This window comes from Lutjanus erythropterus, chromosome 1 (assembly GCF_056507025.1).
Source record: "Lutjanus erythropterus isolate fLutEry1 chromosome 1, fLutEry1.hap2, whole genome shotgun sequence".
In the NCBI taxonomy this organism is placed as follows: Eukaryota; Metazoa; Chordata; class Actinopteri; order Lutjaniformes; family Lutjanidae; genus Lutjanus; species Lutjanus erythropterus.
In genome coordinates this window covers 17,000,691-17,020,073 of record NC_139317.1, presented here as the reverse complement: position 1 = coordinate 17,020,073, position 19,383 = coordinate 17,000,691, and the positions used below count along the sequence as shown (strand labels likewise).

Here is a 19,383-nt window from a genome sequence, read left to right as displayed (position 1 = left end):
TGATTCCACTTTTAAAATAATTCACTCATAAAGAAACACAACACTTTTTAAAAAAAAGTTTTGTTTATGTAGCCCCCTAGCTATCTTGCTAATGAACCACATACATCATTTCCATCAGCTGGAAACGAGCGCTGTAGTGCTGGGCCAGTCAGCAGTTTATGTCTGTGGCAAACACTTCATCACAGGTTAATTAATGACGTTACTGAGTAAATGACATGTTTGCCGATTGTGCTTGTAGAAGTGAATGAGAACAGAGTCTTGGTTATGGTGTAACTGAAGTTTTTACTGTGGAAAGGAGCTCAAACAGGAACTGAAAAAAAAAGGAAATCAAATTTGTTTGTAATGTTGTGGTTCAATTTAACATCTTAAGCTTATTGAACATATTTTCTCAAGTACAGCTTACAACTAGGAAAGTTTATTTGTTTTCATAACAAAACTCAACTTGTCTCTTCAAATTCAGTCAAATTAGAATTTTAAGGCAGCCTGGCCCCTAAGTTTTTTAAAGTAAAATCGAACAGTATTTTTTAACAGTGTACAACTCTGGCAAAACCCACACGACCTGATGATTTCAGAAATATGGTTCACCTAATGAACAAATTATGAATTGCATTTGAATAGACACACAGCCAACAGACACACACACACACACAGTATGCAGATAGAGACAGTGACGTGACATTTACCTTCATCAGTTATCAACATCTTGACATTAGTACATCAAACCTGCTGTTTAATAATGAGCTTTGGTCGCCATCAGACTAACGAATGGTTCTGACACCCTTGTCATTCCTTCCTGTCAGAGAGAAAGGTCAGTGAGAAAGTCAAAGAGGTTGAGACCCATGTTTATACATGGATCGACTACAAGATTATACTGAACAAAGCTGACATGTTGAAATAGCAATACCAAATGAAGGGCATGGTTAAACTGTGACAAAACTGCAGCAAAATGACAGCAGTCGAGTCAAAAGATGATTGTATGTCCTCAGTGCAGTGATCTGACATGGATATGTAACAAGTTATAATATGTTTTAAAATGGTAAATAATCCAACTCTGAGTGGGATAGTAGCTCAGTGATTAGCAGTATTCTTACAAAGCAATTGTGGTGTGGTCTAAAAAATGCCCGTTGCAATTTCCCAAAATTTCTTCAAATTGCTTGTTTTGTCTATCAAACAATTCAAAACAAAAAGATATTGAATTTGTCATCAAAAAAGACAGAGAGAAAATAGCAAATCCTCAGTGCTTAGAGGCTAGAAATCTGTAATGATTGTCTTTTTTGGTGGAAAAACAACAACAAAAAAAAAAAACAATTGATTGATTACCAAGATAGTTACCAATTAATTTTTCCATCGATCAACTAATCATTTCAGCTCTGCTTCCAGTGCTGGAAAAAAAAAAAAACTTTTAAAAACTCTCATTGACAGTTATTGTTGCTTTTTTGTTCTTTTTTTAAAGAGGAAGTGTAATAGAGAGACAGAGAAAAAATGAAATGAAGTTTTCAAGCTAATTGTGAAAATATAATAGGCCTACTGAATAAGACGGCGCGGTTGTCACTTCAAATACCCGCTGCAATCATCAACTCCAAATCTCTCATCATTTTCCATCATATAATTTCCCAGGTCTTCAACACTTTTAATTACATACAAAAATGTTTAACGCAATTACTGCCGCTTCTCAGGTGGCATAACAGACCAGCATAATAATGTGGGATAGTTTCACAGATACTAGGCACGGGAACAGGGATTTTTTAAAACTACTTTTGACTATTAAAACTTTACATCTGGATTCAAACATACATCTTTAAAGAAGATAGTTGGCTAAAATATACCAAACTCTAAATGTAGAAAGAAACTGATAATGGGAGTGATGTGTGCTACATAAAAACCAGAAGTATTCAGATCCTTTACTGAAGTAAAAGCATGAATACCACAAACACTCAGTTACAAGTAAAGGTCCTGCATTCTAAATAAAAGTACAAAAGTACTAACATAAAAACATACTCAAAGTACCAAAAGTTAAAGTACTTATTATGCAGTTGGTAAAGGTGAGGTTTATTTTAAATACTTTATGTACTCCTGAGTAGCCTGTCAATAAAGTTTTATCTTTTTTTAATCTTATCTTTCTTTCACCCATCTCTGAATTCTCTTTATCTAAAACAACGTCCACATATCATCATTTATGTGTTGGCTGTATTTAGTAATAATAATCTGAATCTGCAAAGTTGCTAAAGTTATTATAGAAATGTAGTGGAGTAGAAGTATAAACACGTAAAGTACAAGTAGGGGAGACCAGGGACATTTTTATAGGGGGCAATTGGAACACAACTTCAACAATTAGAAACAAGCTACAGTGATGACATTTATTCTGCACGTGCTCAGTGGGATTCTTTGTCTTGATGTGGAAAGGGGACAGGATCATTATACCTCGGCAGACCTTTATTCAAGAAAAAAAAAAGATTTTATGGTATCAAAGTAACTTTGTCGAATTTGAGGTATTTTTCTTCTGCTGTCTAAAGTTTAGATAAATACAAATTTAAATTTCCATCAATGTCATCTCCTGGGTCATTGTTAACATGGTTAACATGAATAAATTATGCTGATACAGGTGTCATCATGGCTGCAAAATGAGTGGAAATTGTAAAACTTGTGTTTCTGTATGGAAATGAACATTTTTCACTAAATTTAAATTAAAACACAATTAAATTAAATTACTTATTATTAAATTACTACAGCAGTAATGTGATTACTTTGAGGTGTGCTTTTACTGGAAAAACAGTGGATTAAAATGACTTACTTTTTGTATTATAATATTATGATATAGTCTATAGTCCTTACTGGTGGAAATATATCAATGGTATTATTAGTTACTAGGGCATTTCAAGTAGTCTGTACATTATAAAGGAAATTTCATTTTAAAAATGTTACAATTGGCCGCAGTCTCCCCTACCTCAAAACTGCACTGCAAGTACAGTACTTTAGTAAATGTAATTAGTTACTTTTAGGGCTGCAGTTAACAAGTATTGTCTTCATGTGTTGAAGCTTCTTGATTAATTTGATTTGGTCCATAAAATGTCAGATAATGGTAAAAAAAAAAAAAAAAAAAAAAAATGTTGAACATTGTTTTCAAAAGCCAATGATGACATCATCAAATGCTTTGTTCACAACCCAAAGGATTTCAGTTTACTGTCACAAAAGACAAAAGACACCAGAAAATATTCACATTTGCAGGCTGAAATCAGAGAATTTGGACAGTTTTTATTTGATAAAAAAACCCCTCAAAATTGCTAATCAATAATCAATATAGCTGGGAATTAATTTGTTTCAGCTCTATTTAGTTTCCGCCGCTGTAAAAACACACACTGTCCAATCGGTCATAATCTTAACTCTCTTAACTACTATTATGTATAGAAATATTAATGTGCTTTTTTTACCACTGGACTCATAGCTGCTCTGAATGTATTTAACTAAATTTCAAAATAAAAGGTTGAGAAATCAGCTGATTCGAATAAGTTGATTTTCACTGACTTTAAGCCTCGTCCGTTTATTTGATAGATGGCTCAACTGAAATTTCAAACCACTCTAGCCTGCCCCCCCCCCCCCCACACACACACACACACACACGTCTCCTGGCACGGCTGTCCAACGCACGGTTTCCTTTATTGTAAACAACAATGAAGTGTGATATTTGAAAAAAACAGATGCGCCACCGGTGAACTACGAGCCACCAATCATTTGTAGTCTGTACCCACAGCGGCTTTTGAATCCCTCCCTCTCTTCCCACCTCTTCAAATTCATTGGCTGCCAGAGGAGTAGCGACAATGTTTAATGCACCATGCGGTGTCCGGAGTTCAGTCAGTGAGAGGAAGCGTTCAATGTGCTTAGGGCTGTTTTACGTGCGGAAAATACTAAATAACGACTGTGCGTATATATATTCGACACCCCTTTTTTTCTGACTGCTACAGAGAGACTTGTGCCAGAATGCGGGGTTGTTGCTGACCACCTCCTCAGCAGCTGTCTCTCTGTCTCTGTGGACTTTTGACGGGGGGACGGCGGACAAGGACAAAAATGCCACAACGGGAATCAGTCACTCCGCGCTGTTTCGGACCAGGGAAAAAAACACTGATCGCCGTTTAAATTCATCCACTTTGGATCTACCTTCACTCGACACCTGGATGTTTTTTTTTTCCTCTTCTCCTCCTCATAGAGTATTTCTCCGAACAGTTTTCCTGTTTTCCTAAAGAACGGTGACTCACTGCAGGCAGAAGGCGAGCCGCTGCATCCTAATCAGACAGCGGAGAGGACTTCAGCTCATTGACATTACAGTCATACTTTTCTGGAGCACTTTTTTTTCTTTTTTTATTTCCACTGCGCTGCACTGTAGCCTGCGTGTGCATCGGAGGCTTGTGGCTTTTTTTCCCCTTGCACAGAGAAGGGGGGAAAGAGGATACGGGTGGTACCTACTGAAGTGGCTTTCGGGGATGAAACTCTCCCCGAGCCCTGCTGGAACTGACTGTTTTGATTTTTTATAACATTTTTGGGGACTATTACAGCAATTTCTTTTGGTAAGTTTTGCCCTTTTTTTTAAATACTCTTTAGGTCTCTTTTAGTGTGTGATTTCCCTCTGGAAGGAAGCCCTGTCAGTTGCTCATTTCCAAACGATTGTTATTTCACATCCATCCTTATCCCTGTGCATGCGGATGCAACAGCTTCTTCCAAGGACCCGTTGAATCTTGCAGAGAGAGAGAGAAAGAGGGGGAGCATCAGTGGAGAGAATTACACGGCTGTGCTGAGATGTTGGCAGCTCATTTCCGAATTTTTATAAGGCTCATTGTGAATATCCGGATTATGCGGATTTGTTAATGCGTGTAAGAGGCTCATTTTATACACACTTATTCAAATAGCCGCCACAATGGGCCATCTTCAGTTGTACGCCTGCCGTGTTACCATATTATTAAAGTTGCCCTATTACAGTTTCAGTCAGCATCCTCATAATGTGTGAATGGGCCATTATTTCGCTCGGGTCAGGTCGTTGCATTGCACGTTAGAGATAGATTAAAATCTGCATCCTCAGTCTTGTGTTCGCAATAATATGTGTAGTAAATAAGCTACAAGGGGAATCATTCTGTCCCTGTGTATCAGGGCTGCGCCGAGTGTCTTCCCAAGGTTAACTAATTGACAAGCTTCCCCCATAATTGTGGAGATGAATTACACATGAGCCCTGTTTCATTTTTGGCTCAGTGGTAGATCTGATGTCTTACTGGCAGAATGGCTATAATGTGGCTTGGTCTATTTTTATTTGGGTGACTAATTGCCACATATACATTATAATGGATATCTCTTTTTTTTTCTGTTTTTCTTCTTAGGTGGTATGAGTGAACACTTACAATGACTATTCTGTTTGGAGACTGGATCGCGATTATTGCTCAGATGAGTCTGGGCGCTCAGCTGAATATAAATTAGGTGTTCGGCACCACAGATTGCTGGAAGAGGCAGAGGAAGAGAGAGACGGAGCAAAAGACAATCCATAAAAGACAAATGCCAAGGCCTCACATGATGAACAGAACTCTTTATTTGATCCCCAATAATAGAAATACCAAATTTGAACAAAATATCAACAGGTCAAAGGAGGCATAAACAGGACACAGATTATAGCAGCTTTTATAGAGTGGGGATGTATCTTTCTATTTTCTTTTTCCTCCTTCTATGGGCTCAAGCCCTGACATTGAAAAACTTGAATTACTCTGTCCCAGAGGAACAGGGTCCGGGGACAGTGATTGGGAACATTGCCAAAGATGCCAGACTCGGACTCGAACAGATTGGACAGGGTGGACAGGGTAAGAAAGCCAACTTCAGGGTGCTGGAGAACTCAGCTCCGCATCTCATCGACGTGGACCCCCAAAGCGGACTGTTGTACACAAAGCAGCGCATTGACAGGGAAACCTTGTGCAAGAGAAACCCCAAGTGCCAGCTCTCCATGGAGGTGTTTGCCAATGACAAGGAGATCTGCATGATCAAAATAGATATTCAGGACATTAATGACAACTCACCCACTTTCCCCTCAGATCAGATTGATATTGACATTTCGGAAAACGCAGTACCAGGGACACGTTTTCCCCTGACCAGCGCGCATGACCCAGATGCAGGGGAAAACGGCCTGAAAACCTATCAAATAACACGCGATGACTACAATCTCTTTTCCTTGGAAGTAAAGTCCCGCGGGGACGGGACAAAATTCCCAGAATTAGTTATTCAACGACCACTGGACCGAGAAGAACGAAGCCATCACACCCTTATTTTGTCGGCCACTGATGGAGGGGAATACCCTAGATCAGGTACCATGCAAATAAATGTTAAAGTTATTGATTCAAATGATAACAGTCCCGTGTTTGATCAGCCCTCGTATGTTGTGGAAATTCCTGAAAATTCACCTCCTGGTAAAGTCCTGATCGATCTAAACGCTACTGATCCTGATGAGGGCAACAATGGACAAGTGGTCTATTCTTTTAGTGGCTATGCCCCAGAGAGAATCCGGGAGCTCTTCTCCATAGATTCAAGAACAGGGGTCATAAAGATTCAGGGCGAAATTGACTATGAAGAGAGCCCTGTTATAGAGATTGACGTGCAGGCAAAGGATCTAGGTCCCAATCCAATACCAGGCCATTGTAAAGTCACTGTTAAAGTACTTGACAGGAATGATAACTGGCCGTCTATAGGCTTTGTGTCTGTGCGACAGGGAGCCATCAGCGAGGCAGCACCTCCAGGCACTGTCATTGCTCTGGTCCGTGCCACAGACAAGGACTCAGGCAGGAATGGGCAGCTTCAGTGCAGAGTGCTGGGTAATGTCCCTTTTGAACTTGAGGAGAACTATGATAACTTCTATACAGTGGTGACAAACAGACCCTTGGACAGAGAGATGCAGGATGAGTATAATGTCACCATTGTGGCCAAAGACAATGGCATTCCTCCTCTGAACTCCACAAAATCCTTCACCGTAAAGATTCTGGACGAGAATGACAATGTTCCTCGCTTTACCAAGTCAGTTTACCTTCTTCAGATACCTGAGAATAACATCCCAGGGGAGTACCTAGGCTCAGTTCTGGCACATGACCCAGACCTTGGTCAGAATGGCACAGTGTATTACAGCATAATCAACTCCAATGTGAGCGGAGGTGATGTCAACACCTATGTTAATGTGAATGCTGCTAATGGAGCCATATACGCTGTGCGATCTTTTAACTATGAGCAAATAAAGTATTTTGACTTTAAGGTTCTGGCGAAAGATGCGGGATCTCCTCACCTGGAGAGCAACGCTACAGTGCGTATCAGTGTTCTGGATGTCAATGACAACATCCCTGTCATAGTTCTGCCTCTGCTGCTAAACGACACAGCGGAAATCCACGTGCCGCGTAATGTTGGTGTTGGCTACATTGTAACCACAGTGAGGGCGGTGGATAATGACTATGGGGAAAGTGGGAGACTCACCTATGAGATCTCAGATGGCAACGAGGAGCACCTCTTTGAGATTGATCCGGTGACTGGGGAGGTGCGCACAACCCACCCATTCTGGGATGATGTGAGCCCCATAGTGGAGCTGATCATCCGGGTATCGGACCACGGCAAGCCAACACTCACTGCCGCCGCCAGGCTCATCATCAAGGCCTCCGATGGACGTCCTCCTGATGGACTGCCACGCACAAAGGACAATCAGAACTGGGACATGTCCCTGCCTCTTATTGTGACTTTAAGCATCATATCTATCATGCTTCTGGCTGCCATGGTGACCATAGCGATCAAGTGCAAGCGGGAAAACAAGGAAATCCGTACCTATAATTGTCGCATTGCAGAGTACTCGCACCCTCAGCTGGGAAAAGGCAAGAAGAAGAAGATTAACAAGAACGACATCATGCTGGTGCAGAGCGAGGTGGAGGAGCGGGATGCCATGAATGTGATGAATGTGGTAAGCAGCCCTTCCTTGGCCACCTCTCCCATGTACTTTGACTACCAGACACGCCTGCCACTCAGCTCACCAAGGTCAGAGGTCATGTACCTCAAGCCCACTGCCAATAACCTCAGCGTGCCCCAAGGCCACGTGGGATGCCACACCAGCTTCACAGGCCCAGTCACCAGCACTACAGACACACCTACTAACCGCATGTCCATCATACAGGTAAGGCAAATCACACTCTCCTCCTTCACTGTTATGCCACCATTTTCACGTCACTGCCCTCTCAGAAAGCTCCCATTTCCTGTATCAACGTTTGCCCCCTTGTTTTGTAAAATGAAAGAAAAAGAAGATAAGGACAGGCAGATGCAGAGAGGCCCAGAAGCACAGAGAGAAAGAGGGGAGGGAGGGGTGAGCATTAGAAGGATTAAACAGTCATTCTGGTGCTCTCATAGAACAGAGCCAGTGACATCAACACAAATCAGTTGTGCTTGAAATATGTCACGGCAGGCTTTTGAAATCAGTTTTCATGTAGAAATCTTTCATTAATCACTCAATCGCTGTAATTTCCTTCCTGGGGAATAAAGAGTTTAGCCTGTGGCTGAGCTATAAGCAGGTATGTGGGGACTTTTAGGGCCAATTCCATTTTAAACTGTCCAATTATATCTTAGACAATTGCATATTCTAATACAAGATTTTTTCAAATCTATTCTTGCCTATAAATTCTGTTAATATACCGGCACACATTAATAGTAGCTGCTATAATGTCATATGACAGTCAAGTTGTTCTAAACAGTGACAGATTCTTGTTTTCTGTTAACATCATATTAATCATAAAATTCTATACCTCTCTGTAGTTAATCCTAGCGATTTTAATTCCTAGAGATTAGCAGATTGTGCTTATTTTCACAGCTACTTTATACGTCTTTGTGTGGAGTACTTTGGTGTATAAGCCTCTAACGTGATAACTTCTCTCTGTCTTTGGCCTTAAGCCCATTAAAAGTCTGTCGTGTCAGACAAGGATTAAGGCCTGCTTAAGACAGTGGTATGTAATGCTCGGGATAATGGGCATCTGTAGCAAAATAAACCCCTTTTCAGATGTTTACCTATTGTTAACAAATAAAAATGTTATGTTCCCAATATAATTTGATAGGAGTCCTCAATTCGTTTTATTGTTATGTTCCGCCTATGGCCGTATACAATTTGGCAAGACTGTAGAAATTACATTCTTTCCAGTTACATCCTGACGGATTGTAACCATTAGTCTCTCGATTAGGCTTTCTGCTGTCCTTTCCATCCCGCTATTTGTGCTGGACGTGGATGTGACGATGACTGTGATCAGATGTGACGTGTTCCCACCAGGGAGGACGGCCACTGTCTGTTGTTCCCACTCTCAGTCTCAGCCTTGCTTCTATTATGAGCCAGCTGCATAGGGCAGGGGTCAGCACAAAGACCGTTAAGGCTTCCTAATCAGAAGGACAGAATAATTGCTGGTCCATTCTGCAGGCTGTTTCTCTGCTAATGTAGTGATGATGAATTAGACTGGTGCGGGGCTGGTTGCACACCCAATTTGTGCACTTTTCTCTCCCCCGTTCAGATTGTCAAAGGGAAAACAGGCTGGAGCAGCAACAACACATTCCTTAGTGTCTTGTTTACAGAGGGTCCCCTCGACGCATCAGACGCGCAGGGTGCTCTATTGTATTATTCAACAGAAACCTGTGTAGAGGGAGATGGCCTGAGGCATTAAGTTTCTTCAGAAGCTGTACAGAAGCGTATCACTTTCCTTCCTCCTCTCTGCTTCTGCCCTCCCTCTCCGTTCGTGTGGACAGTAAGTAACCTGAGTCAGAGGAGAGTGGCTATGGGAAAAATGTCAGGAAACAAAGACAGAATTCCCCTTCCATCGATCCCAAGGCCTCTCAGCCCATCTGTCACTACAGTTGCCACGGGAGGAGAGGCTAAATAGGAAAAATAAATAAAGAGATGGATAAAGCAGGGGAGCATATCGCCTGCTCAGTCAGTTTCACAAGGGCACCTTAGTGCTGTTGTCTTCATCTGCACCTAGTAGGGCTACTGTAACTGCCTGCAACTCCCAGTCTCTCTCCACACTGCTGCTGGCCTCTAATGATGTTTTATAGTGGTGCACTGGCAGACTGGCTGGGCTTGGTCTCTAGCTGGGAGAGAGGAATAATATGAACATATCAGCAGAGCTCTGCTGGCCTTATCATTGTCACCACCGTGCCAGCACCCGGCCCAGTGGAGAGCTTCATTTCATTTCTAAAGAGAATTCCTGGGATAAGGAGATGGATGATACGTAATGATGCCTAATTCCGCTTAAGGCGTTGAAGGGAATTACTTAGTGTGGAATCAAGGTTAAAACCAATCTGCTGCAAAATTCCTCAATGCTCAGGAAGAAGGGATTTCAGTAATTCGCTCCAAAGAGTGAGCCTGTGCCCACTCTGTCTTGAATATGTTTTAGGATTTTGTCCCACATCATGTTTGGCTCCACTGGCTTCAGTGCCAGGCGGTGGCCGACTGACTGGTTCACGAGTTTGTCTGCTGCTTTCTTGCCACCTTTTTCCACAAGCTTGCCCTCATTGTTACCAAACATTCCAAGACTCCTGTGTCATTACTTTTAATTGGCCCATAATTTATCATATTGATTTGTTTTGATAAGTTTTGAGTGTTGTAATTTGATTCACCATGAAACTCTAATTAAACAGAATCCTGTCTCGGTGGGAGACCATCCATGTTAATAAGGTGCAGGTGGTACGGAGGCAATGGGGGAGTCTGGAAGGCTATTAAAGCTGCCTTTAGGTGGCGGCATTCTGCCTTGTGTAGGTTGGCATTGAGATGAGGGTGTCAAGGAGAAAAGGGGCTCTTGCCTCTGCTGACTTGACATTGTCACTTGTCACTTGGTAAGGAGGCGCCTGCGGCTCTAATGAAAAATGTCAGACATGAATACGTAAGAGACACATGGAATATAGAATATGTTTTTTGGAATTGCTTGCATGTCAGTGTTTTGTTAGAATTGTTTTGAATGACAGTCACTGAACAGAACTGAACAAGCAGACACTGAATCTGTGATATTTAGAACTGGCTCACTGTTTTACTGCATATAAATTAGAAAAGCAAAGTAATTATTTATAATAAATCAAGGTCTTTGTATGGATTCTCAAAATGACTGTCAGCTATAAACATATTGAGTGATTTTAAAGCAAGCTGCAAAAAACAGTGAAGAGGTACGACTGAGATAATTTAAAGGAGAAAGCTGTAATTTATTTACTGTAATAAATCATAAAACGACCATGATATGTCATCAGAGATGAAGGAAAAATGTTAAGTTGAAATACTCGCTTTTGTGGCAACAATTCCACAGCTGCAATGCACTTTGAAATTTCTATTTCAGTCCGTAGCTGGTGTTATTGTTTGCCTGTTTCACATTTATTAGATTTGAAACTAATGCTGTAAATTCACCGAATGACATAGTGTCTGTTTATGAGTCTTATGCGAGATTGATTGATTAATAACTGATTAAAAATCTTTTAGAAAAAGTAGGTGTTTATAACGGTTAAATTGAGCAACATGTTAATGAAGTCTGGCAAGCAGCAAGACAGGAAATCACTGAAGTCTAACTCTGCACTGTGTATTTTCAGAGCAGTGGGCTTTTTTGCTTTCAGGATAACAGCCTGTCTGAGCTTTCTCAGGTCTTTTTGCATGCACAATTGTCACATATTGCTCCTTAAAGTAATGTGTATACAATATAGGAGATAAAATTTTCAATTCTCTGATCTGTTTAGGTTGAGCATGTGCATGCAAACAGTGTAGCTGGAGCAGATGTTGGAAATGAATGCTTCCAGGAATGGTCTTACTCTGCATAATTTAAGGATATTGTGTGTGTGTGTGTGTGTGTGTGTGTGTGTGTGTGTGTGTGTGTGTGTGTGTGTGTGTTTGTGTGTGTGTATTTGGGTGTGTGTGTGGGCGTATACGTCATTGTGTATTCCAGGCATGTGATTTAAGCCTTTAGCTGGCAGGCTCCATGACAGAGCCCCTCTCTTTTATGAGCAGGACAATCTTGCATTTGTCTGAACCTTGAAACACCCTTCCTCCAAGAAACACACTCACACACACACATGCCCGTACGCACTAACACACAGATAGATGCACATGTAACCGGGCTCAGGCTGTTTTAAAGGATTCTACCGAAAAGTCTTATCAAAGCCTCCGCTGTATATTGTATTGAAATTGCTCCCACACTTCAGTGGCCACTGAGGCAATGAATAGAAAAGCGCTCTTTATTTCATTTCTCTCCCTCTCCCTTCATCTTTAGATAACTGCTTTCCTCTGGAGCTTTCCATGGAATGAGTTTGGTAAACCTGTACGTACTGAAGCCCGCTTGTAGACAGGATTGAGCAGCTCAGCAACCAGATGCACAAACAGTCATTTTTTGCAGGAATGAGAGACAGTTCAAGAAGCCATTCGTAATTTGTGTACTTTTGTCCCTCAGTTGAGCTCTTCTGGGCCACCAGGCCACATTTGTTTTATTTGAGCTTGCCAGTACATAAAAAAAATTATCAGCTTGCCTTGGGGTGTATCTTCATATTTCCTCAAATAAACCTGCTGCTACTGTACATAACACTACACGCTGAAATTCTGAATTATTAATAGGCAGTTTTATTTTTTTTCATCTCCCCCAAGCTCATATGATAGATACAAGTGAGAGGCAGTGCGTTCAAACCACAGAATGTAGCTCCTGGGAACAACAGTAAATATGTTACCTCTGTATAACCAAAATATAGAAATCATCACTGAGTAGCTCCTTTATTAGTGTATTTCAGATTGCAGTTAGTGTGTTTGGGGGCTGTGGCAGAAGTGTAACGTACAGCACAAAACAGCAGCTATATTTGCATCCTCTTTCATTAATAAATCATAATGTTTAACAAATCAGAGGGAAGCGGAAGATGTCACGATAAACATCAGAGGTCTGTGGCTACATGCGCTGTTTGTGAAGATTGGGGGGGGGGGGGCGCAGAGCAGAGGGTTAGTGTAAAATAGAAGCTACTTACTTTCTGATATGAGCAGAAAGAGCCTTAATTTACTTTTCCTGGATGTGTTAGCAGTGTGAGGGAGCATGCGAGAAAACGGAGATGATGATCATCTCTGAAGTAGCCCAGCAGTGATGAAATTTTCAAGTGTTAGAAAGACAGACTGAAGGAATCTGCTCTAGCGATAAATACCATCAATATCTTTTTCTCTTAGCCCCACTTTTAATGTTTTCTTTGGCCACTACTTCCACGAAAAACAGACTCAGGCTGCTGAAAATTCTCTGAAGATTCACACAATAGTTCATTTGCAGATACATATTAGTAGCACCCCAAAAAGTTGTTTGAGATTGGAGGGAGCTGCAGAAGTAAATGTTTTATTTATTGCAAGTTCTCCAAAATCCAAGTAACCCTGCTAAATAATTGAACATAAATGTAGGCCCCTGACTATGCCCAACACTAGACACAATTTCCTGCTAAAACTGACAAATAAACTCAAATAGAGTCAAACTGCAGACACAGATAGAGAGATGCATGACAGAAGTATTAAGGCTGTCAAAAGTATTGTTACTTTTTTAATACTACATGTTTAAAATGATACAGTATCTGTTAATTACAGCCAAATATAAAAATAAAACACCCCAGCTATTCTAAGTGCTTTTTCAAGACCTCAGTTCAGTTCAGTCTTTTTTTCTTCTGCCAGAAATTTGTTTGCCTAGGACTTTTCTTTCTGCCATGTTCAGTATTATTTTTTTTAAAAGAGCAATATATAACAATTGCATATCCAAAAACGAGTACTGCAGTCCAAATATCTGGAGGTACAGATGTCATATTAAATGGGTTGAAATCCTATTTAATATGATCTATGGTTGAAGCCAGTTGTTTCCCCCCCGTCCCCTCCTCCCCAGACTCGAGGAGGATCTGGCAGGCTGCAGGAACACTGCATGAGTGTAAGACAAATGCCACATTGTAATTTGACAATAACAAGAGACGACAAGTCTTACACTGTAAGTTGATCAGCTGTTTATAACTGTCAGTTGTCTGTTGAGCTAAAGCTAAGCCTGTTATCCAGAAAATAAAAGCCCTCTGCTCTGAAAATACACACTCTGGAGTTCACTGACTGTCTGCTTTGCTGCCTTGCAGACTCCATTAACATATTCCTCAATTTAACTGTTATGAAGATCTACTCCTTCTTAAAGACTATTAATCATTTCTTACAATGCATAAACAGACACTCACTCATTTGGCAAACATTTGGCATTAATTTGAATTCTAATTAACGTGAAATGGGTAAACAATAATACAAGATGCAGGCCAGAACAGAAGTGTTAGAGAAGCAAGAATTCCAACTTAGCATCTTTCCTTACTCTGTGATAACACATCATCGTCATTTTATGATTTATTAATGTAAATATATTGCGGATTACAAAGTTTTAAATTCTGGTATCGTGACAACTCAATACAGTATATTTGTCTTATTGGTCAGCCACCAGAAATCCTTTCAGCCAACTGCTGTGCATTCATGTGGACACAGCACTTATCTGTGCTGTATAATTTCATTATTTAAACGGACCTTCCGACTTGGCGATGCAGGGCAACAAAGGAATTTGTGTTTTTTTTCCCCCAAGTGTAGAGAAAGAGACAGGATATGAGAACACAATTTGACCTCTGTGATAGCCACACTGGCCGGACACATTAAACCAATTTGCTTGGTTCAATAGGAAGCAGCCTATTGGAGATGACATAGCCATGATAATAAGACTGTGGACTGTCAGTGGACATTCACTCCACAGTTATTGTGTTTTTGTGTGTGCGTGAGTGTTTGTGATCGAGAGGAAGTGGATGATCAAGACTCGTCTGCCTATTTCACCGACATTTCTCCCAATTGCATGCTATCGTGATACTTGGCCGCCAATTCAATATATACTGCAATTCTAAAAATATTGTAATTTTATATTATGATTCATAGCGTATTTGTTTGTTTTTTAAACACTAGCTCTTGGGAAATAGTTGAATCATGCACTTTTAGACTGTATAATATCACAACAACAAAACACACCACATGTCAGTCTTTCTGACTTTTTTTTCAGCAGCATCATTATTATACCACATATACAGGTAGTAAATACAATACTTTTTTTCAAGTAAATTGATACATTTTGCTGTTCTTGATCAGGAAGCTAGTGCCAAAAGAAAAAGATCAGGTCAGGTCAAAATATGCAATTAACACGACCGTGATGCCAATTTTCATTAACTAACAAATTGACTGAGTGCCAGTTATTTGGCATGTATAAAATCAATTCATCAATCAAAAAATCAACTCAGGAATTGTAATAATAATTATTTTACTAAGAGGACTGTTTTTTTTTGTCTCCCACCTCTAACATTGGCCGAGCACAGCTAGATGGACCCATATAGGCTGATAGTTATTGTTATTGATCATTTTTCTTTATTCATGTTGTTTTAATTTGTTTTCACTTACTTTTTAAAAATACCAGTAACTTTTGCAGTGCCCTCACATCATTTTGCATTACATAAACAATATCAGACAGTATGTCAATATTGTTTCTTTTACTCCATAATATCGGTATCATTCCCGAAAAGTCCTTATCGTCCAGGCTCTAGTAGCAAGTTAAATTGTTTAGCATGATTTACCCTCCATACGCAGACAGGCACTTTAAGTGGCATCGGAAGAAGTCCTATCAGATTTAGTAATTAGTTTTCTATTCTGTTATCACATGGCTACAGAGAGCATGAGTTGTTTTTTTTTTTCCAGTTTGTGTTTGAGTGTTTCTTGTTTTCCTGACCCTGCTGATACTGTGAGCTGCCCGAATGTCTGTTGCATTACAAAAGCACATCTCAGATGGATCTGTGTGTTTTTGTTCCTGACAGTCCTTTCACTGTATTGCATTTTCTTTTTTAATATAAACCTCTTCAATACATGCCATTTTCAAGAAGAAAAAGGAGAGATCTGTGCATGCCCCTGGTAGATTCTGAAACATTTACCTTGGTGTTGCTGGCATTGTGCTCAAACAACTCAGGCACAAGGAGCCAACCTAGCATCAACTGAGGTCACAAAAACAAGAGAACAAAACATAACCTTCACAGTGGAGGAATCTAAGATTCAGCTACCATGTGTCAGCGTGTGTGTGTCTGTTCGTGCGCACTTACGCATGCACCTGTCCTACCACCAGCTGTGCTCTGAAGCACCAGTCTTGCTGGTTCCCTCAGATTGGAATGGGCTTCCCTGTAGTGGCTGCCTGCCCCCTGAGGGCTCTTAGATCCCTCCTGGGGTCTTTAGACTTAACGTTTTGAGCAGCGGGGTGCCCAGGCTGCAGCAACAGATGATGATGAAGAGATATATACGAGTGACCTCACAGTAATGCGCACTGAGATGCACAGCGCGCAGAGGGCTCTATAGGCGTACATGGCGTGGCGATGTATTCTTTGAAGTGCCAGCAGCTGGGTCTCCTTGCTGTAAATCAAACACTTTCAAAGTCAAACAAAGTGGAACTCGCTCTGCTGTGTCTTGGCGTGAGTCCAACCTGAGAGAGCTTTTATTTCTGCCACATCTTCCTTCACTCTGCCCCCTAGGCATGTGCTGTAGAAACAACACGCAGCTCAAAGAATGAGTTATGTGAATCTGTTCTCACCTTCTATCTCATTAGTATAAGAGAAATGATTTATCCCTCTTCTCCCCGAATCTCTCTCTCCTTGTCCTTGCCTTCTACAGTTCAGCACTTCTTCAGCTTCATCAGTAATGTGATTAATTGATTGGAGGGACATACCATGAATACCATCTCATTTGCTCTAATTCCACCTAACTATGTGTCAAAACAAGCCACTTTAAAATGGGTTCCTTCTCTTTCCACTCTAAAAAGTAATTCAGGGGACTTATTGCCACTTAATTAAATGCATGGTTTCAAGATAAGAAAAAAATCTAATGTACTGATTTAGAAAAAAAACTGTTAAGTTGCAAACATTACTTTGATGTTTACATAAGGGGAGCTAAGACGTAAGAGGGAGCCATAGACAGCATATTAAATAGACTAAAATCCTATTTAACATACAGTGGTTGAAGCGAGTTCTTCCCCCCCGTCAGCTGCTCCCTAGACTTGAGGAAGCTCAGACAGGCTGCAGGAACACTGCAGGAGGACAACATGAGTCCAACACTGCAAGTCGATCACCTGTTTATAACTGTCCGTTGTCTTTCGATGTGAAGCTAAGCCCGTTATCCTGAAAACAAAAGTTTATAGGCATCTACTCCTTCTACATTCTGCAAACATTCAGCATTAATTTGAACTATAACTAATGTGAAACAATAACAATCATTCTGGCTTGTAATGGAAATTTCAGACATCACTGCGGCGGTAGTGTTGTTGTCTCAGTAGCCAGTATTTCAACTTTGCATGTGTCTTTAATTTCTGTGTAAAACATGTTAATTTTTGATTTAGTACAGTAAACATATTACACATTCCTCTTTTAAAAGCTATATATTTTAAATGGTTGTCATTTTTAATAATAATTTCAAATAATATAGAAAGACTAGTTGGACAACTTAATTTTTATGAGTAATCAGCTTAGACTGAAAATACTTTTGATTATATAGGAAAAGCTAATTCCCCAAACTCGCTGTAATTAGCTGGCTGAACTTAATTTTGTTAGAAGTTTTCATAATTAAATAAGATTAATGCAAACAGTAGAATATAGTACATCCGCTCAATCCGGAAACAACACTTTGCTTTGCAATGTGTGCAGTGTAATCCTGCCATGTTTTTATGCTTATTTTCTTTCTTGCTGAGGGTTTGATGAGAAAATTGATACCAACCTCATAGGCAGCAGCAGATTAGCTCAGAATAAAGACTAGTAATTAGGGGGAAGCAGCTAGTCTGGCTTTGTCTAAAGGTAACAAAAATGCCACCAATGCCCAATTAATTTGTTATGTTTATTTAAAGGTCTAGTTTGTGAGACTTGTAGGGCAGAAAATGTCAGAATTGGAATATAATATTCATAACTGTTGTCATCTTGTGTTCACAATTTGAGTAATCAACTTAAAAACTAAAAATAATCTTTGATTCTAGAGTAAAGGCTCATTCTCCCAATTCAGTGCAATTCATCGGTCGATGCAAACTTGCAGTAATCATTTTCGTTGAGCTAAAACACTTGTTTTTAGAGCGTTACAACCACTGGAGTACATTACAGCCACTCATTCTGCGAATGACAGTTTGCTTTGCAATTTGAGGCGTATTTTTTCCTAAACAGTGTAATCCTGCCAGCGTATGTTTGTGTGTGTCTGAGGAGGTCCGACACTCTAATAGGAGATATCCCACTGTCTCCTCTGTTCCTGCTTATATCCGTAGCACAGTTTGAAATCTGACTCCCATGTCTAAAGCCCTGTGTGTGTCTGAGGGGAATTGACAGCCACTGTGTTTTGCAGTGGCTGTTATGTGTTTGTGGCAACAGAGGCGAATGAGTCGGCGCTCTCAGATGTTATTGCCTAAACAAAAGGCCCACTAAGTGGTGGGCACACAAGATTTGTCATCAAATGTTTGACTGTGTCTACTCTTCAGGGTAGCAGTGGTGACGCTGAGTGCTAATGGCGTATTGAAAATGGTATATTTGGCCGGTTCCATCTTCTTCTATTGTGCGACACAGATGTACTCAATTGGCCCCTCACTGGGTTTATGTCTTAGAGAGAAATCTTTTTGGGGCCTTTAGCATTCAGATCAATGGCTGGTTTGCTCTGTTTCCTATTGATTTTTGCTGTGTTTGGTACCGAAATACTGTATTTCATTATCTATCGCTCTGAGCATTGCTTAGTTTGAAAAAAAAAAAAAAAGAATAGACGAAGAACCAGTGGTTTCTGTTTCCCTTCCTTGCTTCTTCTCGCTCTGACTCTTCTTCCTTTTTCAGATTCCCTTTCTTTCTCTCTGCTCTTGTCATCTCAGATAAGCGTTGCAATTGCTCATGTTACTGACGACCCAAGCCAAATTCATAATGATGAGATTATCTTGTCAACAGTACAGAGTGTATATGTCTGCCGTATTGATCCACGCACAGTCTTAATAAATGAAGTACCGCGATGGAAGCGTTGGCTCAATGATAACTCTGAACAGATCTTGCTATTTATACGCCCTCAACGCCGCTGAGATGATGAATGGAACTCGTGTATTTTGCCCTTCTCCTCTCTTTCCCTCTTCCCTTCTCCTCTCATCTCCTCTCCTCTCTTATTTCCAGATTGATGGGGTAAAACAGCCCCTCTCCCCCGCACACATTGTCTGAGATGCGTCCTCTTTGAGGTCACGTTGACACGCTGAGTCGATGTACTCCCAGGTGGAGAGACATGGGTGCTGCTGTGGGAGGAACCAATCAGATAGACTACAGGGGAGGCAAGAGCGCAGGGGG

The 19,383-nt window shown here is 40.6% G+C and overlaps 1 protein-coding gene across 2 annotated transcripts in view; it reads left to right on the top strand.

The window, feature by feature from the left end:
* The first annotated feature begins 3,863 nt into the window (after positions 1-3,863).
* Positions 3,864-19,383, top strand: part of pcdh17 (protocadherin 17) — an 80,705-nt gene continuing 65,185 nt past the window's right edge. For both annotated transcript variants that reach the window (XM_084715084.1, XM_084715075.1), the window contains exons 1-2: positions 3,864-4,559; positions 5,361-8,164. In XM_084715084.1, the coding sequence (XP_084571210.1) occupies positions 5,669-8,164 (2,496 nt within the window). In that variant the 5' untranslated portion in view covers positions 3,864-4,559; positions 5,361-5,668. The remainder of the gene's footprint in view (positions 4,560-5,360; positions 8,165-19,383) is intronic.